The following is a 27443-nucleotide window of genomic DNA, read 5'->3' as shown; positions in this document are numbered from 1 at the left end:
GATGGCTGTTATATTAAGAACTTCAAACTTTTCGCTTGCTCAACTAACTAACTAACTAACTAACGTGATGTGCCCGAGATGAGGGATGTTTTAGAAAGCGATCATTTTCATCACAAGTGTAATCTATGATTTGGACGAGTATTTTATATAGGCAGAGTCGTAAAATTTCAAATTGAAGACGCTTCCTACACCATAACCATTTGACCGATATATGTATAAGAATTACCGACTTGATTCTTATATTCTACGTGTATTCCGCTTTCGTGAATTTGAAGGTTCTTCTGCTGAATGACTGGTAATATGACGAATGATGATAATCTTTAACATGGAAGTACTACATAGACACAAGAGATACTGCTTAACAAACATTTATTACACTTTTATCCATTTGCATGGAATATAAAGCAAGACGAGCCTGTACTATGCCACCACCCTTATTTTAATAATTTAAGCAAATATGGGCTTCTTATAACCATTGAAAGCTAATTTTTGATACAAAAAATGGTTGAATTATTCATTGGCAACTACCCCAGTAGGTAGGTTAGTTTTTATGTCCGATTTACAATCTATATTTTCACCACATGGCACAAATCCAGCGCAACGATTTAAGCGTTTCGTGCAAACACTTATCACCATTGAAATGTAATAATAAATTCACGCTACAAAGTCATTTACCCAGGCGCTAACCAAAGCAATCCTCAATAAGCCGACGAGCAAACAGCTCAAGTGAATTTTCATCACGCTAGATGGCGCCATTCCTACTTGTAAATTTATGATGCAATTGACTATAAGTTGCTCGATTAATTACATGCTCGTACGTGTATAACAAGTGGAGAAGCTAAAGTTGGGTGTCCCGACTTTGAAATACTCTGTACATACTCTGTGTAGAATAATTATAGAAATTAAAAAAATTATGAAAATTTAAAAAAGTGTTTGAATGGTTTTACCTCCCTTGGTATTCGAACACACTTTTACAATTTGCAAAGGAATTGTGTCTATGGAGTGTATGCATGTCTATGCGTGTCTGTGTTAACATGTATGCAGTACAATCTTGAACTAAAGCAGCGGCAACAACAACAAAAGCTGCGGGCAGAGATTATATTTAAAACTATATCTTCCTATCATAATGAAACTTGACATACGGACTAAGAATCACTTACTGGAGATATTTGCCAAATTTTAATTAGAAATTTAAAGAATTACGGGAGTTATGGAAAATTGTGGGGGTGAGTGGGGAGGGAGGGAACTTCCAAAATACACATTTTCTGCATATTCACAAAAGGCCTAAATTTTGGTGTCCTTAGGTCTCATTTTCTTCGAGGGTGATAGGTGATTATTCGAAAGTGTTACGGAAAAACCCAATTATCGGGGGACTGCACAGCGTACACACATAATATATCTTTGTGCAAAATTTGGTGTCTCTAGCTCTTAGAGCCAGGTGTTCATACGGACAGATGGACAGACAGGGCTAGATCGACTCGTCTTCTCATCCTGATCAAGAATATATATACTTTGTGGTGTCTGCCACGCCTCCTTCTGCCTGTTATAATTTTCAGCTCGCGCAAACCTAATATACTCTCGTGCATTTCATGTACAGAGTATAAAAAGCACACTCATTAATAGGCATTAACTCATAAGGTGCTTCTTCTCTTTGGGCGATTTTCAACGACTTAACAGAAATTATAATATGTTCAAAATATGCACGATATGTGCTTGAAAAGCAAGCTTTAAGAAAATGAAATGCATGCGGAAACAAGCAACTAACAAGCAATAGACGAAAAAACTAGAGGAAGGAAAAAGCAATAGAGAAACAGAAACCACAAAAGCCACAACAGACACCGGCGCTCATGGTGGCAACCACAACGTCGCCTTTTGTTAAAAACTAATGGAACTAATTGTTCATCAAAAGGCGGCCAGATGAACTTACTAGCATGCAAACCAACCAAGCAACCAGCTAGTCTGTTGGTGCATTGTTTCTCTGAAAGTGAAATGCCAATGCCAATGCCAAGCCGCAGGCCCAGGCGCAGGCGCAGGCACGACGTCTGCAATTGGAGCAAGCGCAGCGAGCCAAGAGTATAAAAGCAAGTGCTTGGGGCGCATGCGCCGACAATGCAGTAATAGCACTCGCAGAGATCACAGTTAATGGCAAAAAACAAAGCGGTGGGAACAGACGGAACACATCAATCAAGTAGCCTGTAGTCAAAATCATGAGGAAGCAATGCGTAAGTAATAACATGTCTCATTTGTCTTAACTAAGGAAGTGCAGCTATTTATGGACTTCAGATCACATGGATTTGGCTTTGGATTTGGCTGATAGTGACAATGTTGCTCTTACCGAGCATGGCGGACGAGCATCAGGATGAAAATCACAGGTAAAGTAGCTTTGAACCGAGAAATTGTGCAGCTTAGATCACATACTGTTCGAATCGATGATTTAAGCGACATTTTAATACGATACTCATAAATCAGTATTTCAAACATAACAAATAATTTAGAAACTATATGAAACAGTGCAAAACACAAAAAAAAAAAAATGTCTTTTACATTGTTCGAAATTTTGCAAATACGATTGCACTTTTAATTAATGTTGATCTTTTGTTATCTGTTAAAATTCCGTAAAGTGCCCCTGGATTGGGCCCTTTTCTTTATACGATGAGAATTAAAGAATGTGCATTTGAATAGTATTTGCAGTATTTAAAAATTTGTTAAAATGCATGCTAACAATTCATAAATTTCTTCGGAATAGGGAAGAGTGGATTTGAAACTGAAATAGAACTGCATTCTACAACTTTTCAGAATTCAACGACGCTTTATGTGGCATCAAATGGACAACTCTGTGATGGGTGGACTAATGGGGCGTATGTTTCATGGAGCGCGTGCGATGAAGTCCATGTTCAGTGATTTGTTGCCAGGTGGCACTGCTGGCTCAAGCAGTATGCACAATTCCAACAGCATGCTGGACTTTTTGCCCACGGAGACTACCCGAGTCAAGTACATTATACGCAACCCGCATACTAACAAACCAATGAAGATAATCAAGATGAGGGGCTCTACCAAAAAGATAGTTAAGTTGGTCAACCCAATCGCCAAGCCATTGCCTAACAAGATGAGCTTCGATACACGCATGCGACAAGTGGAAAAGGAACAGGAGTTGATAGCCGAGGGCAAGCTGCCCGCGAGCAGCGATGAGGCAATAATGGAGAAATACTTTCAGCACAAATTGAGAGGCAACAATGAGGTCGTCTCCGGCAAGATCATGGAGTATCAAAGCTGGAAGCCAGTGTACAGACCTGGTGAGCAGCCCAGCGCTTTTATCACGCAGCGTCCACAACCGCTGACGCAGCTCCACACCGATATTGTGGCAAGTGGACACGAACTCTTGCCCAAGCCAGAGAAGCTGGTGGCCTCACAAGGCGGAGATGACGAAATAGATGCCGACGACGTGCATCTGCAGAATGCGTTGGGTCGCCACACTTATGAGGTGACCGAGCACACTGGCGAGGAAAGCGGTGAGGTACATGTGCACATACCAATAACAGCGTTCGGCCCAATGGAAAGCGGTTTTGTGCCCTCCAAGCATCAGTATCGGGCACGCAATGGCTCAACAACCACCAGCACCACCACCGAGGCCCCAAACTATCCCGCAGCTTATCTTAAAAAGTATCGCGAGCGAGAGCGCGAGCATTCCCAAGCAACAAAGCATGGCAAGCGCCATAAGCAACACCAACAACATCAGCACAAAGAGGTGATTATAATCCATACGGACTCAGAACCCTGGCTGCCAACGCCGACGCCGTCTTCCGCCTCCAATTCCAATCACTCCATGAGTAGTTTACGTGCGCGCTTGCAGGAGCAGCAGCGCAAGGATGCGCATCAGCAGAAGGACAAACATCAAAGTGATGAGGAAATGGAGGCGACGCTGGTCGATGCCATGCAGGGAGATAAGTGGCCGGCGGAGGTGAAGCACACCTATCTGAGCATAGGGCCCAGCGCCGTTGCCTACATGCAGCCAGATGAAACGGAGCAGCAGCCCCTGCATTACAGGTTGCCTAAGTCGGAGTATAAGCGACAGCACTCCAATCTCCGACAGCGCGGCTCCATCAAGTTTGGTGATAAGCCCGTCTACGATGAGATGTGATCGAGTGGGCGGACCAAAGAGCTCACTGCTAGCCTTTGAATTCAATAGCTTAGTCGGAATATAGTTTTAAGGCATTTCCTAAGTGCAAATAAAAAGAAAAAATCACATTCACACACACACACTTCCATGCGGCAAGTCAATGCACCAGAAGCACGCGATTCCCATCAAGCGCGACCAGCTCCATAATTTGTATTGCAATTAATGCAGCGCGATGCGCTTTAAGCCGCACTTTTCACTCACTCCACAGTTCGCTCACTCGCGCGTTCACTTCCCACTCTCGCTGCTTTATGGTTTGCCGCTCATTGCATTTGACAACTAATTTAAAACTTTGCATCGCCTTGAAGCTGACCCAACGACGACGAACTGCGCTGACGTCGGCGTCGGTCGCCTGGCAAAGTAGGTTAAACCTGCTATAAATTCCAGCAGCAGAACAAAAGACATAAGACAGCGGCTAAAGTGGAAAGCCCAACACAATGCTCTATGCCGTTCTCCTTCTACAACCCTAACAACAACAAAGAAACCAACACACACAAACAAGAGAGAGAATGTTACATCATGTCCGACAGTGAAATACTCTGTACCCAAAACAAAGTTCCTCCAATCTGCGCAAAGCAGAAAAAACCGAAGAAGAAACAAAGTGAGCCCGCTGCTGCAATTTGGGGTCGCAATTCTGGAGTAAAATAGATTTTAACGAAATTAAAGGTTAAGAATTAAATAGAAATTACGCATGCAAAATTGATTTTCGAATTGTGAACTGTACTGACAAAATTCTGTAGCTGGGAAGGGGAAAAAAATTAAATAAACTCCTTTTGTCTTGGAGAGTCTACGTGCCAAATATGGTTAATGTGGACTCAGCCGTTTCAGATTTGCAGCCGACATCCAGATGGAAGGACGAATGAACTTCATGCTGATTAATAATATATTTGTACTATATACATTATAGGGTCGGAGATACTTCCTTCTACCTGGTACATACTTTTAACAGAGCTTATATACCCTTTTTACTTTCTGAACATAGGGTATAAAAAAAACACACACATATACAAATAAGCAGAAGGCGCTTACTTTGTGTGGTTTTTAATCAAGTAAAGCAACGCGACAACAACTGAATTAAAAGAGGGGTTGAGCATTTGGGGAAAGACACAAGCGTACGGTAGGGCGGGGCAGCAAGGAACTGAGAGAAAAATTCGCGATAAACTTTAAATGCAACATAGCGTAGCTTAAGTGGCCACACGCAGATTGGAATGCAAAGCGTTGGCTATATAGGGGTTTATTGCGATGAAATGCGGTTTATAGTACATCTGCCGGAATTTATCTTTCTTTCGTGCGCGTCGTAGATCTGATTGTTGAAAAATTCCCAAGAAAGCAATTAAAAGAAAATATACAAGTAAAATGTACATTCTTTGCCTTTTCTGTTTCAACAAACATTGTATTGCTATTTAAATCAAGGAATAGAATTGACCAAATTTATCAAAATACCATATGTATCTACATATTAGTAGTATACTCGTTTTGTCCACAGACCATGTATGGTTTTGTGGTATTATTGTATGTTTTATGAGATTATATCGATATCAAATCCAATCGGAGTTAGAAGTATACATATACTTAGAGATACTATATGCATTCAATAACGACAATAAAAAAAACCGAAGTAAAAAACCATTTCAAATAATCACTAAAAAGAAAAAAAGTAATATTTTCTAACCACTCCAAAAACTTGACCTTCAACTTAGAGGCCTGTGCTATCAAAGATTCTATCGGAAGTGGTTAAAAAGTGGTGTAAATTATTAAAACCGTGGGGAAGAACGCTCCGAGGCACAGCAGCTGTGGTTAGGAATTTTCCGGCAGGTTAAGCCATAAAAATGTCATCCGAATGTACTTGTACATAAGTATATCTTTAAATTTTTGGCAAGAAACTTCATTTCATTCGAGTAAATCGTTAAAGATGCATTTTATGGCAAAGTAATTTTCATCATACTTGTAAATGATGAGCCCAGTAAAAATCTAAAGAGAACAACAACACTATTAACGCTCTTTCAGAACCAGCATATACCAGCCATAGACCTAAACTCAAGCAAAGTGCCTTTACTTGATACACACAGACAGACAGACAGACAGCCCTGCACACACCTGCATACATGTCACCATTTTTTCAAGGACAATATTGGTTACGTGATAACACGGCCAGAGGGGAGCTGTCCGAGCAGCCTGGTAGGAAGCATGTCCCAGTGTCGAGTGCACAAAATACAAATTAGAATTTAAATGAACAATGCAACCGGAGCGGAAGTGGGTGTGTACTGAGAGTGTGTGTATGTACTGTACATACATACATACGGACTATACGTGTGCATGGTTGTGGGTGCAGGCTAGCACTATGGGTGACAATGCAACGCCAGCGCACGTAGAACGCGTGAGACGACAGCAATAACAACGATTGCGAATACAACAGCAACAACTTAGTAATAATGCCATGCAGTTTTGCGCGCGTTTTTCCCCATCTTTCCTTTATTTTCGGTTGTTTCGGAAAGTTGGGAGATTTTTTTTTGTATAGCAAACTAGGACACTAACTCGCTGCAAAATGTCAAAGGGGATAATGGAATTTGGTATGGAAAATGTGTGTGTTGAAGTGCGTAACAGGAAACAAAAAAAGGAGGAAATAAAATTCCGCGCGCTTTTCCTACGAAGCGCACGCGCATCGATGAAACACCACACGAATCGATTACGTAAAACATGTTTTGCATGCTAAAAGAAGAAGCCGTACTTCCAATCTCCCTCTTTCTACCATCCATTTAGCCCTTCTTTTCAAACCATTCTCCCAACAGGACAGCTTTGCATCACGTTGTCAGCTTAAACAATTTGTCAATTTGCGTGAGTCATTTCGCAAGCCATTGTTACTCAATTAATATTTAAATCTAAAAATTCGGTCTTTCGGGGCGTTTAATAACAACTACTTGTATAAGCGGCCTGAGTGACAGCTTGAAAACATGTGCTCCGTTAAATTTTATTAATTACAAGAACAAGCAATTTATACTCGTACGCTGTGCCTGCTTTTCGACGCTGGCCAAGTGCATTGAACTGTCGGCTCGAATGGCAGGCAGCAATCAGCAAGACGCTAGTTTGCATAGAAAACGCTTTGTTTGCTTAATAAACCACGGGCATTACCACGAGGGGGGCGCTGCCTGGGCGCAGCTGGGGAAAAAGCAATTGCAGGAGAGCCAGCGATAATGATGACGATGCGAGGATGTGGGCGAAGCAGCCCGACAACGTTTAGCGTTTAGAAGTGCGAAATGTTCGTGTGTTGCACACACGCTAAAAAATTAAATATTCAAATACACAGCAGCGCCACCAACTGTACTCGCTCTAGAGGGACATGCATTGGAGCACATACAAAAATACACACCTACATATAGCGCAGACGGTTTTGACAGGCGACAAAGGAGAACATATCATAAGGAATAGTTCCTACAGTGAAAATAATTTCATGAAAATTAGTACAAGAGACACTTTAAAGGGCAAGCATTGGACTCATTATTCCACTGTATATATGGTCCATCAAGACTGTGATTATCGTTTATCCTAAACAATCATTTTCGGTTTACATGCTCAAATTACATTTTTTTTAAAACCATATAAAATGCTACAGTTGAGCAGGCCCGACAGAGAGATACCCTGTAAAATGGTTTCTCTAATAAGTTTTCTTGTTGTCTTGTTTCTTGTCGGAGATGCTTTCTTCTGCCAGTATCTAATGTTGCAACATAATAACCATAAAAAAAAGTAAAATATTTCATCTCATAAGAATTGTGTGAAAACAGTTCTTGATTTCTGCTTTTTAACCCATCAAAAATTATTTAAAAGAGTTTTTCATTTACGACATTGTTGTCTAAAAAGTCCTATGATCTCAAGCTTTGATTTTCAGTTGTATAATTAAAGCTAGCCTATTGCAATTTATTCCCACTTCTTAAACTTGTGTGGCGCGAGGGTAACTCTGTTCCATCGTTTACTCTACTCCGGAGCGTTGAATATGTGGGAACTTAACGCTATGCAACTCAAATTTGTATTCGCCATAACCATATGACATTTTGTGTGTTGTCGGTTGGCTGCACTGACTCGTTGTAAACTAGTGCAGCTAAAAGCCCAGCGGGCGCTGCGCTCTATTCCCAGATCTGACACACGTAAAGGCCCACTGCCATTGCTGGTCGTGTTGGGAGATGGGACATGGTGCGTGGGTGGGGGTGGGGAAAGAGAAGTGCTTAGAGGCAGCAGAAGGGGCTGCATAAGTTGTTGTCTGTCTGTATGTGGCAGCTGTTGAAGTGTAATCAGCGGTACGGCGGTAATTACAGCAGCATATGTATGTATGTGAGTCTATGTCGATAGGTCTGTTTGTGAGCGGATGTGTGTGTTTTCTGTATAGTGCCTGGGCAGGCATAAAAGCTGGAAAAATGCAAAACTGCGGTACTGAGCGGTTTCACAAATGCTACACGCACACACACACATACACACATTCACACGCTCAAACATACAGACACATACCCATTTGAATAACAACAAATGAAAGCATGCGTGTGCCGCTCCGCTACATCTCCTTTATCTTTTTGCCTCACCCGCACCTTTCTGCATCACCTTTGATGTCTGCTCAAGTGGCGCATTGCGGGCGTGTTTTTTGCACATCACTATAATAAATATTTTGTGAAATAGTAAGATACATAGTAAACATTGAATTTGTTTTAAGGGGCGCGCCTAAAAGCACGCAATGCATTTGTACAAGACATTCAATTTTTATGAGAATAACACTTTGCGGCAACACTACCCAGCCCAGCTCAGCCCTGCTCAGCTCAAATGTTGCTATTAAATGACTAACTAGTGGCAGCCCCAAAGTACTTGAGCTGTCCTCGTCTGGCAATGGCTCTGTCAATAGCAGAAGAACAAGAAGAAGAAGAGGGCCAAGCAATTTTTATTGATACGCTCGATAGTGCACGGCCAGCGCCAAATCGAATATTATCGCGCCATGTTGCCTGCTGGCATTGATGGCGAAGCTGGTGCCACGGCTTTGATCATTAATCTTTACAAGCTGCTGCAGCTGCCAACGAGTTTGCCTCTTCAAAACTTCAATGCCATGTGCGTGTGAGTGTGGAGGCGAGTGGTGCGTGCATTAAATGGCGGATGAAGTCCATTAGAAAACCATTGAAGCACATTATGTCGATTGCAGGCGGGCATTCAGGCAGGCAGTCAGAAGCGAACTGCATCTGCAGTCAGCATCATATCCTGCGGATGCGTATATGCAGCTGCAACAATGGTGGCCTGGCCCACTTGAAGCACACTTATGACGTCAGCGTTTAGTTCGAGTCACATTTGTATGTGTAGTCAGTTACAGTGGCTAAATGTTTTTACAGCTTTAAGTAAAAACAATTGAATAGCTTCAGAAATTGAACTACAAAAACTTTTAATTAACAATTGCCTAAAAACATTGGCATGCAGAGGATTCTTCCCTTTACGGCATTTATGAGCCATCGTTATTATGTTCATGCAAATTTTACATGAATTTTTCATTGCACTTCGACGCGTCCTTTGCTTTTGTTGCTGCTGGTGTTTTTGTTGTAAGAGCGACGTAAAAAATTTCATTAGCTGCAAATGTGCGCATAAAACACGAGTACCCACGAATAATACTCATGAATACTTGGGAGAATGTTTTGCAAAAGTTTTACGCCCAACCGCAAATAAAGTGCTTTGAGTATTAAACAAAAGGAAAATAATGTAATGAAATGAAATGAAAATGCAAGGCAAGGAAAGGCGTGAGGCGTTCACTTGAGGAAAATAGAACAGCAACCACTTTTATTTTTATTTTGCTATTTTCTATTTTGTAGCTGTTGGCATAAAAAATGCTTCCGAGTGCTTTTCAGTTCGCTCGCTTTTTGTTGGTTTTTTGTTTAATTATCCACATGAAAAGTCCTTTTGGGGCAATCCTCCAGACGGACAGACAACCGGGCAAAAGTACAGCCATAAGCCAAAGAGGCAAACGAGCATTGACTCGAGAAACTACAACAGAAACAACAACAGCCACCCAGCAGCATCAAAATTAAATCAAATTAACAGAAAAGTAAAATAAAAACCAAATTCCATTGAAATACAAAATTCTGGCAGTGAATGTGAAGTTTCAAGCCTCTGCAAAGTGCGAAGATAGCTGGCAAAAAAAGGGAAAAACTTGGGGAGCACTTCAGTTGGAATGGTTGGAGCCCTAAATATTCGCAAATTAGGGATGGAAAGGCAGAAAGTAGCTGAACTTCTTTGTATTTGCTAGCAATATATATCCATTCCAAGTTTTCGATATTCCTCGTTTAAAGCTTCGGTTTCCACAAAACTATTAAAATTCTTCAATTCATTCATGAATAGAATCGGTTAATCGATAATCTTTACATAAAATGTACAAGAGTATATAAGGTTTGCGGGGCTTAAAAAAGAAGAGTAGCAGACCTCACAAAGTATATATATTCTTGCCTGCAGCTGTCATTGTTGTTGCTGCTTTGACTTAATTCTGTACTGCACACATACAAGCACATAAACACGCATAGTCATGATTGTGATGGAAATGTATGCTGTTGAAATTGAATATTTTATATCTAATTTAATTAATTAGTTAAATGAATTCAGTTGTTTAAAAAATTAAATTGAAAGTAATTTTTATACCCTGTACCCAAAGGGTGAAAGGGTATACTAGTTTTGTGCGAATGTATGTAACAGGCAGAAAGAGGCGTGGCAGACCCCACAAAGTATATATATTTTTGATCAGGATGACAAGATGAGTCGATATAGCCATGTCCGTCTGTCTGTCTGTCCGTCTGTCTGTATGAGCGCAAGGATCTCAGTAAGTACAAGAGCTAGGATAACCAAAATTGGTATCAAGGTTCCTATAAGCCCTAGGCAGATCGAGTTTGTTTATTTTTTTTGATACACCCCCCACTCCACCGCAATTCGTGTTTTTTCTTATAAATTTGAAATCAATTTTGGTAGGTACATCCAGTTAGTATTAATGTGTCCGTGTGCCAAATTTCATCATGATAGGTCAATTCTGAAGAAAGTTATAGCCATAAGTAAAATCGCTGCCCATGCGCTGCCTGAAGCTCTGTCGGCAGCGCTGCCCGCAGCTGTTGTTGTTGTTGCTTTGGTTCAACTTTGTGCTGCATACATAGACGCATATAAACACGCATAGGTACATACGTGATGTAAATGTATGCTGTTAAAACTGAACATAAGCAGGTATTCTAATTTAATTTAATTAATTAATTTTTATTAATTAATTCATTCATTTTTTTTAATAATTTAATTTTTTATTTATTTAATTTTTTTTTTTAATTTTTCCTTTTTGTGTCGACTGTAGCGTTCTCTCTTGTTTTTTTAAGTTTTTCTCTCTTTGTGCGGTGGGTACAGGATATTTAAGAGTTGAACCAACTGGGGTCTAGCATTCCTTTCTTGTTAGCCTTCGGTTTCTGGGTATTGAAAAACATCGAAATTCTTTGAGCTCCTTCAATGCAGCACATGATCAGATGCTAAAGGGACCAAAAACCAATTTTCATAATAATTGTTGTTGTTTCGCTGCTACTGCACTAGTAGACAAAGCTATTGACTACAAAAAACCCGTATGTACAGTTCAGCCTTTTGCTTGACTTTTGCCGCCTTACAGTTCATTTTCTAAGCTCTATCTTCTTGCTTCCGAGTTTTCTCCTTTCTTTTCTTCCATTTTTTGTTTTGCCTGCTGCATGGAGTAACAGCAACAATTTTAATTAAATCAAATATGTGTATGCATGGTTCTTCACTTTCATTGGACACAGAGAAACACATAACGGGCAAACAAACAAAATGGCATTCAGGGCTTAGCATGTGGGTTCTGTTGTTGCTGTTTTATTTACGTTCAAAAACGAAACCTGGTAAGTATGACAACACGCCATTCATTCAACAACAACGGCAGTACGTAAAAAGACAAATCCTTATGGTAGACAAATACCAAAAAGTAAATTCAATTAGAATGTGTTTTCAAAAAATTCCTTGTGTTACTGCTGGTTTTTATTGTTGTTGCTGTTAATTAGTGTAAATACTTAGTACATAAAATCATAAAATGGTTCGTATATGACATGCACCAAATACTATGGGCGTCTCGCCACCTCCCCCATCTCTTATCCATGCTGTTCAGCAAGTATAGTAATAATCATATAAAAAGCAAAGCATGCCAGCCAACTAAGACTGGAAACCTGCCCGCCCCACACCCATCAGAGAACACAGAACAGGATCAGAAGCGCTACACCACAGACAGTCACAGTTCGTAAAAGTTGCTGCTTGGTTGGTTGTCTGTCTGTCTGTCTTTCTGGTTGCTTGGCTCATTCAAAAGCCACTTGAAGAACGCGCAAATTGTCGCCGCTGTGGGTTATCGTTGTTGTTGCTGGTTTTGTGGCTGCCTCTGCGGCATGATGAAGTGTCATGAAATTTAATCAATTTATTAGCAGCGTACGACGCGTCCCTACCAATGTCAAAGAAAAAGCACAAAAGTTAGCAGCATGTTTTGGTCGATCCCTTTAACTAAAAGCCTGCACATACTTATATAGTACGTGTATATGAACGCACATACATAAATACAAACGATTACATACATATAAAAACGGGAACAACAACAAGGACCACGCCAAGTCAGAAACGAGCGTAAAAAGTGCCAAAGTAAATAACAAACAATGAAAATACAATAACAACAAAAATTGCAAATAAAGTTTCATTGTTTAGCGACGGCAACCGCAGGCACAGAGCAGGCATACAACCAATAAAAGCTGCATACACATACATACCTAAATACATACACACACACACACATGCAGGTACATTCACATTCCAACTTTGGTGTGTATTATATTTGGAAAAGTATTTGTAACGCATACGTAAAAAGCCAACGATGTACAGAAATCCTTTACAAAAGCGCCGCGCACGTACGTGCAGGGAGGAGGACCGAGCACCCACTGCCCCGGCATTTGTCAGGCTGCCAGCAAACACCCGGCCAGGAACGTTTTGCACCATTATTGTTGCGAGTCGCAGGCATAGCGTTTATAAATTTATTGTTTTCTACGCGTGTACTCAAGTGTTGCTGCGTGTTTTTAGCAACAAATTGCTGGCAAGCAGTAGCAGTAACAGCAACAGCAACAGCACCAGCTCCAGCAAAAGTAGTAGCAACAGCCACAACAGAATCAGAAGTACAATGTAGTAGTAGCGAGTGACGTACACGGGAACAAAAAATCGCGATCAAGATCTAATTTTGATTAAACGGCCAAATTTATATTTTTTCGAAAATATCTGAAAGTAAAATAATCCTAAAAAGGACGAACGAAAATCATTATTTGCTGGCAATATCTGTCGTCATTATTTACACCAAAGCTCTTTAAACGAGGATTAAATTTAAAAACGAAAGTACTTCCACACTACAAGTATATATACAATTATGAAATTTTGTTTAAAGTTTGATCCAAATCGGTCAATTCTAAGAAAAGTTATTTTGAGTTAACTGTAAAATGTATATTTTTCGAGAATATCTGAAAGTAAAATAATCCTAAATAGGACGGCAATCATTATTTGCTGGCAATCTCCGTCGTCATTATTTAGACCAAAGCTCTTTAAATGGGTATTAACTTCAAAAACGGAAGTCCTTCCACACGTCAAATCAATTTGTATACTTTAATAAGTAATATTTACACAAAAAACTAGATAAAGAGAACCAAAGTATATACTTAAGCATATTGGCAGAAGTTTTTCAATAGAGTACAATATTTTATTTCACGTAATTCATACTGGAGTCATTTAGAAATGGCAATATTAAATAAATCCAAAAAGTAAGTAAAAATAATACGAAAGTGCGTATCATAACGTAAATCCGTTGACACCTTTTAAGTCCAGACAATAAATAATAATATTATAATAATTATACTCTTTTCAACCCAGCTGTTTGAGTAGGATCTGTCCATTTACTCTTTTTCTTAGAAATCTATCAGTCTATCAGCCAACATCACACTTGTTCTCAGAACTGCACCTGCTGAAACCTTATCCTAACGTTTAATATTTGTCCAATTCGAATAAATATGGGTATATCTATGGGTGTGTATTTTGAGATGCACTTGTGGGGTCTGCCATGCCATTAAAAATAACTGTTGAAAACATCCCATTCATGAAAGACTAATGACAATTTCTTAAGGAAATCAGCAATTCTTTTTCAGTGTAGAGCTGGTTTAGAAACTCAGCCGTTCCTGTGATGTTGGAGTTGTTGGCATCTTCTTTCCCTTTCCAGCCACTCCACTCGTTCCGGTGACGCATTTCATCATAATTACATTAGCAGAAGCCGCTACTTTGAAATATTATTTGCAATATAAATTTAAATATAAGCCAGGACCCAAAAGCAGGAATTTTTGATTAAAGCTCTTTAAACTCATGCCAAGCCAAGTGGGCGTACAGTTGAATTTTTCCTTGTAGTGCTTGTTGTTGTTGCTGTCGATGTTGCTTCGTTTCATGCAAATAGTGCGTCATGTTAATGCTCTTATCAAGCTGCAAGCTGCAAGTTATTGTATTCCTGAAATCTGGATGATATAGTTACACATTGAAATAATGTTGGAAAATAAATGGCAAAAGAGCCCGAATGAGTTAATGAAATTAATTTCGTTGTTAAACAGTATGATTAAAGTGTAATACAAGTATGAATGCTTATTTCCCAACGAAGTACAATGCCTTAATGCTTTAAAAATACTTTTAAAGGTCGTTAAAGAGAAAAATAAAAAATAAACATAGTGCTTCAGGAATGCCCTAGCTATGCAACAGTAGGAATACTCAGTAATCGACTGTGACTCAACATGTACGGCCAATTTTGGAGCTGATGGCTTTGAATTGGGAGCGGTACAGCCCTTATCAGCCACCCGTATTAGGTTCGACGATGTGGATGATATATTATCCGTATTTATATGGCGAGTAAAAAAGTGAACAAGAGAGTGTACACAACAGTGTACGCACTCCTACAAACAAGAAAAAAAAACAATTCAATATTTTTTATTAATTATTTTTATAAATAAATTCAATTAATTAATTAAATTAAATATATTCAATACATACATATTTACATAAGTGGAGACATATGCTTATGTACAGTAGCAACAGCATACATTTGCATCATGCGTGTCTATGTGTGTTTATATGCGTGTATGTACATACTAGTAGTATGATACTATACATATGTGTGCAGTATGCTGCTTTGACTTGCAGTAACAACAACAAAAGCTGTTGGCATCCCCCAGTATGGATGTAATTACCAAATTTGAGTTAAAAATTGCCAGAATTACGGGAGTTATGGAAAAACACGGGGGAGTGCATCGAAAAAAATTCAAACTCGTACTTTCTTGGTCTTGGGAGAATCTGGATACCAAGGTATTATAGCTCCTATACCTTCTGAGATACATGCGCTCATACGGACGGACAGACGGACGGACGGACATGGCCATATCGACTCGGCTTGTTACCCTGATCAAGAATATATATACTTTGTGGGGTCTGCCAGGCCTCCTTCTGTGTGTTACATCGCACAAAACTAGTATACCCTTTCACCCTTTGGCTACAGGGTATAAAAATAAATAAGTGAACAAGTGGTTAGTTAGAATGCAAGAAAATACACATACACCTTAATCGCGAAAATTGAAAACTCAATGAAATAAGCTTCTTAGGCGCAATACTTATCATGCAATTCCGTCTTATTAAAACAAGAAGCAATGGAAAAGCCTTATGTTTATATTACAAAGTTTTTATATTACTTGGTATTACTTGGTACAGGGTGTTAACGATTTGTACAAGGTCTTCATGAAACTAGATGCGAGCCACGTATGTATGTATGTAAATACAGCATTGTTTATAAAATGTCAAAGACTTTGTTCAGCGTTATATGTAGGTTGCGAAATGGATTCGCAGCAATGACATTAAATACTTTTTATAGCTAATTTCAAACATAAAATAGCCCATCTTCTCCTTCTGGGATGGTGTATCAATTTAAAAAGCGATTAATCAGCATGACGAGAGAAATCGGTTTGTCTGTCCATCTGTCTGGAGGAACGCTGGGATTTCGGAGACAGACGACTTCGTATGTAGACGCTCATAGTTCTTAGGCAACACGAGTTTATTTTACTTTTTGATATTTTGTAAAAAGTAAATTGTTTCACTATAGAAATACATTTGAACATTAGGACCAGGTTTCCTGACCCTAAATGTAAATTTAATTTAAAGTTATTTATATTTTAAGTATACTCGCAGTGCTTTCAGAATCATACAACAACAAATTAGACTACATGTTAAACCAGCCGCTTGCTTGTGGATTAATTTCCCATGCAGATCAGGAATGGAGACAAAACTTATCATGGCCCATATTCCAAGTGCATAATGAATTTTTATTTATAATGTTTTTATTTACAAAAAAACATTTAATTCACTGCAGGTCTTTACCACACACAAGCTGCTGCAGCCTCAGCAACAGCAACAACAGCTATTACATATGTGGCGTGTGTGTAGCTCTAGGTTCAAAAGTGCACACATGACATATTATTTCATCCGTGGACTTGCCAGCGCATTGTTTGTGCTGTTGTTGTTATTTTCGGTGCAAAATTCATTTCGCGCCACATGCGCATTTAGCACGGACGCAAACCACATAAACACATGCACAGAAACAACAGGCTGCCAGTTGGGTGGAAAGCCAAGTGAAAGGCTCGTAGGAACCAACACACATACACACACGACTGCACTCACACAGGCATAATTAAAATTTGTGCAGCAAGCGGACGAAGGCTTGAAAGGACGACACTCACATTTAGAACAAAAGTGCGACCAAGCGACCAACCAACGAACCGACGAACCAACCAACCCAACCGACTACCCATCTCCGTCGCTGCCTGCCCACATCCGAACACACACACTCTGCCTCATTAAAAAATTAAATTACAATTAAGCTTATTTTATTTGTAGCCCAAAATGTGTCTTGGCCAATCTACCAAACACTTCATAGTGGGAAAAGTTTGGGTGTGACGCTCGATGGTCGGAAGCAGGTGAACCGCAAAATTTCAGATGTAGTTAAAATCTAATATTTTTTGTTGCTTTAACACTAAATAAGCACAATAATTGTTAAATATGCAAAGCGACCAAATTTAAGTAGATGCTTCGGGATTTAATTATATTATTACTGAATTTTTATTGAACTTAGCATTTTTTAAGCCTAAGAGCGCTTCTGAGTAAAATTCTGACAGAAAATGAAATTAGCAAAAAACTTTTTTCAACAGTATTTACTGTTAATTATTAATGTCTGTTTAATTGTCATAGTTTCGTTAGTACATATATCTCTATTTATTTAAAATAAACAGCAATTTATAAATATCAGAACACAAGATTTAGGTTATAGCCTAAATTTGACTATTCTATTTGAAATATATACCTCTTTCGACTCAATACTTGTACAACGTTTTGCAGGATCTATAAGCATATTGAACAATAAGCATTCGAACGGCAGTCCTACAGAAAGGTGTTACAAGCCTTTAATAGAAAAATGCAATTTTCTGAAACGGTAATTGTCACACGGAGCGAAATCATAGGTAGTGGTTAATGGTGGTTTTGATGGGAAAAATTATATATTTTTTGTTGTCAAAAAATCACTCGAAAGGGTCGACCCATGAGGCCAACTTTTAGTCAACAGTCAACACTTGCGGAACAAATCAAGAATCAGACCCAATTGTTCGGTATAAAGACGATTAATGGTTCGTTTTGAGATATTCAAATCCATTTCAATTCATTTCACTGAAGTTTTTGGCCAATTTTTCGACTGCATCTTTGGAAATTTGGATGGTCATGTTGGTCAAAACTTAACTAATCTCAACCATTCTTCAATCGCGTACTCCACTCGTAGACTTTAAAAAAGTTTTACTAAGCTTAAAACCAAAGTTAATATTTCGATCATAATTTTTCAACCGATAGTTTTCATCTATCTATCAGTCCAATTATCTATCTATTGCGAAGCGTTTGTCAAACATTTCCATAATCTGTATCAAAAGTAAAACAGAGCGTCACAATGACAACAAATTGTTAGGCGAATCAAATCAAATGGGCATCAATCAGCTACTGAAAAACCTCGAAAAATTCAATACGGTGCAATTTCTGGCTCCAGTACTTACTGAATTAAATTGGTTATATATTTTTGGATTAACCGATTTAGATGGATGGGGTACAGGGAATATATATTCAATATATTTTATATTTTAATATTCTCTTTATTCGTTAGGGTTCAGGGAATTTCACTGCCAAGAGTGATATACTGTTTTATTTCCTAGGCTTTTATGGAAATGTGCCACACGCATGGGTCTGAAGAGGGCGTTCCGTTTGATTATAGTATTTTTCCAAGTAACATAAGAGTTCTCGAAGATTCGTTTGCCCGGGCAGGTTATCAGCTGATTCTAGGCAATAACACCACAAAAGCAACAACAAAATCTGTGAATCTCAAACGGTTCACTTTTGCTTATGACGTGTAAGCCGCTCAAAATAGTTTATGTGCTTCACTTGTTATTGGCTGCACGTGCTGGGCGCAAACAGAGACCAAAACGAAGGCCACTTTAAACAAGTAAAAAAGCTAAAGTCGGGTGTCCCGACTTTGAAATACTCTGTACAGCGCTGAGCAGCGCTGCAGCATCAAATATATTTATGGCTATAACTCCTTGTTAAATCGGTCTATTATGATGAAACTTGGCATACGGACACATAATAGGTAGGGAAATTCTAAAAAACACATTTTCTGCGTATTCACATAAGGCATCTTGGACTTAAAATTAGATATCCCTAGGTCTTATAGCCTCCGAGATAATGGCGATTATACGAACGGCGTTACGGAAAAACCCCCATAGGGGGAAGTGGGGGGGGGGGGGGGGAATAAAACAAAAAATAACAAACTCGTATAGCGTACACACATAAGGCATCTTCGTGCAAAATTTGGTGTCTCTAGCTCTTATAGTCTCTGAGATCCAGGTGTTCATACGGACGGACAGACGGACAGACAGACAGGGCTAGATCGACTCGTCTTGTCATGCTGAACAATAATATGTATACTTTGTGGGGTCTGCCACGCCTCCTTCTGCCTGTTACATTTTTCACTCCCCGCAAACCTAATATACTCTTGTACATTTCATGTACAGAGTATAAAAATCGGCCACAGCGCCCTTTTAAAGCTTCTCGTCTGTACAGCGAGCATGCACACATAATACATACTAAGAACAAGTATATGTATATATAGTATATCAAACCCATAGTCGGTGGAAATGCTTCGGGCGTGTGAATTACTGTCGGGAACAAAACTGGCGCTAGCTCTCGCAAACCATTGCTTATTTGTTTTATTAGCTTATTGTATTTTTCTCGTTTTTAAACCTATCTGGATCTATGGCGCCGAGTTGTGGCGCAATGCAAGCAACATCGACATTATAAAGTATTTACAGAGCCCTGCGCATCTATCTCGTAAAAGAAAATATGTCAGATTAACAAGTAAAACTTCAAATTACGCTCGATTTACATTCAAATCCTCTTGCAGGATGTCTCATCTAAGATTGCAGCCACAGTCGATTGCAGCCCAACAATCAAGCCTATAAAATAATATTAACTCTAAATAATTATTAGTCTCATTGCTCAGTGCATTTTGAATCATATATAATTGATATATCAGGTTTAATTGGTACAACAATAATTTGAGAACAATATCCAGACGGACGGGCGTTATTTAGCTTAGGTAGCTTTAAGTTGAGTTGTTGCTTGAGTTTCTCGTTGGCTTCCTTGGAGAACAAACTTTATCATAGCAGTAAGTCCCGACGCGTCTTTATTTTTGTAATATCATGTCGGACTTAATTGAACAATATTTTGTTAAATTTATATTTTCTGTAATTTAGATTTGTTTATTTTGTGGGAGTTGGTACAGGTCACCAACAAATTTGGCATTCCTTTGTTGTATTCGACTAGAAATTTGGGATTAGTATGACACTTAAAAAAACTTTTTCAGATCTGGGGTCGTATACCTCAGTGCGCGATGTTGCCAACAGGAAGTCTAGTATAACTACAACTCATTACGCCGGTCTTATCATCAATGAGTGAGAGCAGTTTATCGCGCACGCCAAGCTAAAGACGTCATTTCATCTCATCGCATCTCATTTGATATGATTTTATGAGACGTCGGGCACTACTATTTCCCCTCACTCAATCACTCAAGCTGAGCAAAAAAAAATTATAATAATAAAAACTGTAAAAAACAGTTGCGCAATTTATGCAAAATGTCCAAGCTTGTCCAGCACAGACGGCGGCATAGGTAGTGGAAGATGCGGACGCAGTGGCACATTAAACTGTTGCTAAATTTTCTCGAATTTCATCTGCTGCCCAAGTCGCCTTTGTTGACGACATCGTAGCTGGTGTTGGTGGCAGCGTTCCCGTCTTCGCTGTCATTTGACTTGACATAAACTGGCGTTTTTCTTTTAACCTCTGCCTCACTCTTTCTCCCTCTCCCTCTCTCTCTCTCTCTCTGTTTTGCTTTAGATTACTTTCTTATTCAACCCCCCAATTCCTCTTTATGCAGATTTGGCATAAGTTTAAGGTCAACTGGGCACCAGCCGCCGCATCGTAGAAGTAGCGAATAAAAGTCAATAAAATAAAACCAGCTCGTTGACAATAAATAATTTTTATGGGATATAAAAAAGGTTGCACGCACTCGGGGCTAAATCGGCGTCAAATTAACTCTGAAGCATGTGCTTTAAAAAATTGCCAACCCACGCCTTACTAGGGCCTTGCACTTTCCACTAAATAGATAAAAATCATGAAATTTATTTGCCCGAAAACGATTGATGACATGGCAAGCGCCAACTTCCACAAACAGCCAACAATAACCGCCAGCGCCGAGCAGCAAGTGGTACACATAAAACAGACATACACACACATGCCATTGAAAATAAAATGGCGTAGAGATGAACACTAAAAAGAAAATGGCGGCTATGGCAGGACTCACTCGTTTTTGATTGCAAAGCGAGTTGCGGCATCCATGTACATACATATGAACATACCTCCGGCAAAATTTAGGAAAATTAATTAACTCAATATTACGAAATACGTTGATGTGTGCGTATGTGTGAGTGCAGCTGGGGTCGCACTTTCCTGCTTCTTTTTTCAAACCCGAATTGATTTGAACAATTTCAAATGCTTGGGTCGCAAGAAAAAAACACACAAGAGAGATTGTGAGAGTCAAGGAAGCCCGACAGCGAAATACTCTGTACCAAAAACACATTTTCTCCGTAGAATAAATGTTCTTACGATTAACCGACTTGGATGAATTTTGAAATATGCTACAAAGCTACAAAACATGTCCTTCTGTTTTTAGACACAAGCATGGAGCAGGTCAGTAGAGAGTTGCAACGAGAAGTCCATAATCAGGGGAAGTCAGCAGTCGCGAAAATCTCACTGAACAATAACTAAATTAGAATAAACGTTCGTTTTTTGTTGTATGTTATTTAATAACATATCTTACATCCAATAAGGTGTGTGTCTGAATTCCAGGCGGCCAATCAGAAGGGCGGAGATGCTTCGTTCTGTACAAACCTAATACACTTTTTCCCCTTGTGGTACAGGGTATAAACAGCACCAAAATGTAAACTGTAAAATGCAATTGGCTTTGGCCAGGCGCACACACATATGTACACTCCAAATATCCACGCACATACTATGTACATGTACATACATACGTACATAGAGACACATCAATGCGCATTACACGACAATGCCAACATACATATAATACTTATTCATGTATGACAGTGCTCATCCACTAAAAATAATTGATATAATTATAAGTATGTCCATATATTCAGAAACAAAGACCATTCTTATAAATTTCCGAAAACTGACCTCTGTTTCAATATTGATTACATATTGAAGAAAGCAGAGGGTGCTACTGACTGCGTTTCTAGTATTTGTTTGCAGACCTCCTGAAAACGTATTTTTCGGACGGATCAAAGAAGAATCGGTGGGTCAAGTCTACCGCGCTAAAAGGAGACGAAGTTGAGAAATAAATCGCCACTTCTCCAAATTGTTCGTTTTTCATTTGTAGTCTAAGTACTTATCTGACCACCCAATAGATAAAATAGTAATTCGATTATTACTTTTTGATTTTAAATATTTTGAGTGCTTTGCAGACCAGTGTTTCAAAACAACATTTGAGCTTTTTGGGATTAGTATGAGCATGCACATGAATTCTACAAGTCTAGGATTTATATTTTGTATTTGGTCTTTCTGATTAGCATTTTATTCAATTCGTTGGTGTACAGTTGGTCTGTGGCAAACATTCGGCTATAGCCGACCTTCGGTCGGCCGGGCAACGAGTCTATCAATGCGTTGCGACGCATGCTGCACTTGAGGCAAGAGTTTGAAGTGGCCACCCATTGTTGCCACCACCAGAGGCTCTGTGGTTTGCGCTTCGCAATTTGCGCAAAAATAATTAATTGCTATTGTTCTGCTACAGACGTGGCTTGGAAAGCCGAGGGGCGTGGGGGCGGTAGGTTCACTCATTTTAATGAACGCAGCACGCACTTGCCAAGAGCCAAGAAGCGAAAACAAACAACGTCGACTCATCGACGCTCAATTTGCGTATCAGAAGGAATATGACAACGCACTTAAGTACACGTAGAGACAAGTAGATATGATGTTCTTGTACGTGTATGATGTTGTTTTAGTTGTTACTAATTGGCGAAACGAAAATATTAACAAAAACTGGCTTATAACCCACGCAAATATTGCTGCAATTGTAACTTTCTGTAGAGCTAGCTATCTCATCTCCAGTTAACAGTTTTTGTTTTAGTTTCCAAACGATTGGAAGAGCGAACCTAATTGGGCCACAACATGAAGTTTAGGATTGCAAGATCTTCGTCAGGCGATGGAAACTTGACAATGATTAAAAGAGTGGGGGAGAAACCTATCAAATTCGCATGATAAAGAAGAATGGACGATACAGTCAAGCAGGCCCGTCAGCTCAATACCCTGTACCCAGACAAACTTTTTGCTGAAGCAAAAAGAAGAAGAGCGAACTTGAGGCTGCAGTTTGTGGGCGTAGTATATACTAGAATTAACTAGTTTCGCTGACCGATTTAGATGAAATTTAAAACAAAAATACATGTAGATTATTGTGTATAGATTGATTGTGCCAATTTTGGTTTATGTATGTGGCTTTTAAATTGAGGACAGTATTGACGAAATTCAGTAGCGGGGAGGGGCGGAGAAATCAAAGAAATAAAATAAACCCATGTAGCCAAGGCACTAGGAGATCTACATACCAAGTTTGGCTAATGAGCGCTCAACTGTTTCCGAAATCCAGGCGTTTATCCAGATGGACGGATGGACATGACTAGATCGATTTCTTTTGTCATGCTTATTAAAATACTTTATGGGGTCGGAGATACGTCTTTCTGCTACCTTGCAAAAACCTAATATGCAGGGTACAAAAATTAATGAAATGCTAATAAAGCCTACCAGTCTCCAAAGTCGGTTTTAATAGCTACATTCAGGAACTCCGCCAATAACTCACAATAACACTCTCGAGACAATCAGGAATTTTATATTTAGAGATTAATTTGCTACTTTTTGGATTGCTATTCCTGAAACACACATACTTTACCACATCCTTCGCATACATACATACTCGTTCAAAAAAGTATATCCAAATGAAAAGAAAAACAAGTGGAGAAACTAAAGTCGGGTGTCCCAACTTTGAAATTCTCTGTACATATGTGTAGAATAATTATAGAAAGTAAAAAAATTAAGAAAATAAAAAAAAAAAATGGTTCGATTTTAACTTACGTTAAGGGTGTATAATTGCACATTTACATACGAATTGTGTCTATGTGAGTGTATGCATGTCTAGGCGTGTCTATTCATGTCTGTGTAAGCATGTATGCAGTACAAAGTTGAACCAAAGCAGGAACAACAACAGCTGCGGGCGGAGCTTGGGCAGTGATTAGATATATGGCTATAACTTCATATTAAATCGGCATATCATTATTAAATTTAGCATGCAGACACATAATCACTAACTGGAGGTATTTGCCAAAAATTCCAAGAAATACGGGAGTTATGGAAAATTGCTAAGTGCGGGGGAGCGGGGGAGGAAAAATCCGAAATACAAATTTTCTGCACATTCAAGGTATCTTGGATTTTGAGACCCTAGGTCTTATAGTCTTCGAAATATAGATGATTATTTCGATTATTTCCGAAGATCCCCCATAGGGGGAAAGTAGGAAAATGAAAAAAATAAAACAATCTTGCAAAGCGTACACACATAACGCATATTTGTTCAAAATTTGGTGTCTCTAGCTCTAATAGTCTCTTTAATCCATGTGCTTATGCGGACGGAGGGACAGACGGACATACAGACAGGCAGGATAGATCGACTCCTCTTGTCATGCTAATCAAGAATACTATATGTATATATATATATAATATAATAATATATATTCTTTTTCATTTCATGTACAGAGTATAATGAATGAATGTGTACATAGGGGTTTTGATTTGTATTGTTATTAGTTGTTATTGTTATTAATTAATAATAAACCTAAAGGGTGTAACACTTTCATTCTATCATTCCATTACTGTTTCTTTTTATAGGGTTGCCACAATATTCAAGATCTATTAGGCATAAACAAATCTTTAATTGAACGCTAGAAATGTATCAAATAATGTGGCAAATAATATTCCAGGACATGCGTTTAATATAGCAAACAAATTTCGACCCTTACTTTAAGAGTGTAATCTCTTTCGTTTGTTATTTTTAAAACAAATCCGGTCAACTATGAATATGATAACCCGGCGATCCCAACTCTTGTTGGAGCATTGGCGCGTTCGAAACACAATCATTGCCATCGACTATCTCTAAAGCACACAATGTATTATTGTTGCAAAAATATCTTCATATCAGTCAACCGCAAATCAGAGGTTTTTCCATGTGCTAGAAAAGAGGAACATGAAAAGTTTTTTAATAAAACTCCTAGTACACTAAATAAACACGTTAAAATCTGAAGCCAAACTAGCACGATAAGTGAATGAACTATGTATCCTGCATTCCAGGTAGTAAAAGCCACAGATTAACAGGCACCATCCTTGGGAAGTTTGCACACTACCTCTGGCCCTTCAACATACACATACGAATACACACGATGGACTGTTTCGACACAACTGATGCGCAATTAAATGCGTTAGGGAAAACTTTTTAGCTGCGTCCAAAAGCAAAGCAAAAACTGAGACAGGGACGACAAGGACATAGAGAATGCAGAGGTGGTGGCACATAAATGCTTTTACATATGTCTGTGTGTTGCTGTTGTACCCGTCATCTTGTTTTCTGTTGTTGCTCTTGTTGTTTTTAAAGTGCGCATAATTGTAAAGTGGCTTGGCATGTGTCGTAGCTTTCGGTTTTAATTGTATGAGCAAAGTAGCCCTCAACCCAATGTGTCCAAGAGTCGCCAGCACCCCATGCTCCATCTGTTTGTGTGTCTCGTTCTGGTTGCCTTCCTCTGTGCGTATGTGTGTGTGTGTGTCTGTTTGCATCATTAACAAGTTTAACATCACTTTGGCGTGCCCCTTAAAACGCGCTGTTGTTGCTTGTTTAATCTTGCAGCACCTCTCCGCATCCACCACATTCACCATTAGAGTGTGACCCAATGAGCTACACACAGCCACACCCACACAGATTCACACTCATGCGCACATTTACATACACATCGCCATATCTCAAGCGTTCCAACATATGAATGCTAAGTGACTCAATTGTTGGCGGACTGAAAGGGACGAAGGACTCAGTCGGCATCATCATTGTGAAGCCAACATAAATTTATTAATTGCCTCGTAAAAATTCCTTGCAAGCCCATTTGCTACTGCCCCATTGCCGCTTCTTGTCGGCACGTTTCGTTAATTGTTGGCATGCATTCAGTTTAATGAAGACATATGCAATTTTTCCTTCCTTTCCCTAATGAGCATGGGCCAGCAAGCTAGTGGACTGGTCTGGCCATGTCTGGCCATCACGACGACAACAATTAATATCAATTTGGGTAACTAGGCGCTAATGAGGTAACAAACTTTCAAGTGGCCGACATCTGCCTGAAACAACAACGCCACTATAAAGAAAAACCAAAAATCAATTTTAAATTTAGCACAATGCGAATGAGCTCATTCAAAGCACAACAACAGCAACTATCGCAGTCAGGCTTTGTCGCCAAGCAGAGGACAACTCCACCCTGCAAACAAGAGAAGCGACAACAGCAATAACAACATGAAAGGTCATGCGAGCGTCCTTTTCGCAATGTCCTGTGTGATGTGAGTGGCAACAACGACGACGACGACGTGGCCGTTATTGAATCCAGTTACTTGTCAAAAGAACGGCGGCCGTTGCGAAGTGGGCGTTCACAAGCCAAACAACAATAAAGTGAAGACAAACAAAAGAGTAACAACAAGCAAGAGCAGCGGTAAAGGGTGGCGAAGCAAGAGGTGGCCAATGAGGGGAATAGGAGGGAGGCAGTTGGAAGCATGATGAATGACGCTTTGCTAGACAATTTTTCAATTTAAATGCCCAAAACGGCCAAAGCAATGTGACAGGCCCTGGACTGGCATTTCATTGAAGGAAGTGGGAGGAAGCGAGAAGGGGTTGGCAACGCGATGGGATTTGTTGCAGTTGGGTAGCCAGGTTGTTGTTTTCAAAATGCAGGTGAGCGAACGCGTATTGGTGACGTGCACGTGACAAAATGTTTCTTTGCATGCAAAATTGTCTTTGAGGCAACGATATATTTACAATATTACTTCCCGAAATCGTAATATGACATCTTTAATTCTTTACCCATTATTATTATATTATATTAATTACCAATGTTAAAGCTAACAATAATCATATTTATTTATGCGTCAAAAGGGGGTTTCTTTATGCTTCAAAATTTAACATAAAATGACACACAATTTTTATACTTTGTACATAAAATATACAAGAATATATTAGGTTTGCGGGATGTGAAAAATGTAATAGATGATAGACACAAAGAATTCGTATATATGTATATTCTTGATAAACAAGACGAGATAGATAGAGACACCAAATTTTGTACGAGTTTGTTTTATTTTTTAAGATGCACCCCCACTTCCCCCTATAGTGGATTTTCGAAAACGCAGTTTGTATAATTATCTATATCTCGAAGACCATAAGAGCTAGGGACACAAAACC

The 27443-nt window shown here is 39.2% G+C and overlaps 2 protein-coding genes across 2 annotated transcripts in view; one reads left to right on the top strand and one right to left on the bottom strand.

The window, feature by feature from the left end:
* LOC115625667 (exostosin-1) overlaps positions 1-27443 on the bottom strand; it is an 88622-nt gene that overhangs the window by 53013 nt on the left and 8166 nt on the right. The gene's annotated exons all lie outside the window — the stretch shown is intronic.
* LOC115634431 lies at positions 2813-4138 on the top strand. Its single transcript, XM_030532138.1, has one exon. It carries the CDS (start codon positions 2813-2815, stop codon positions 4136-4138), a length of 1326 nt encoding a protein of 441 aa, XP_030387998.1.

Source organism: Scaptodrosophila lebanonensis, unplaced genomic scaffold, assembly GCF_003285725.1.
Source record: "Scaptodrosophila lebanonensis strain 11010-0011.00,11010-0021.00 unplaced genomic scaffold, SlebRS2 tig00000001-arrow-pilon, whole genome shotgun sequence".
NCBI lineage: Eukaryota > Metazoa > Arthropoda > Insecta > Diptera > Drosophilidae > Scaptodrosophila > Scaptodrosophila lebanonensis.
The sequence above is the reverse complement of the archived record's forward strand: the minus strand, read 5'-3'. Positions and strand labels throughout refer to the sequence as shown.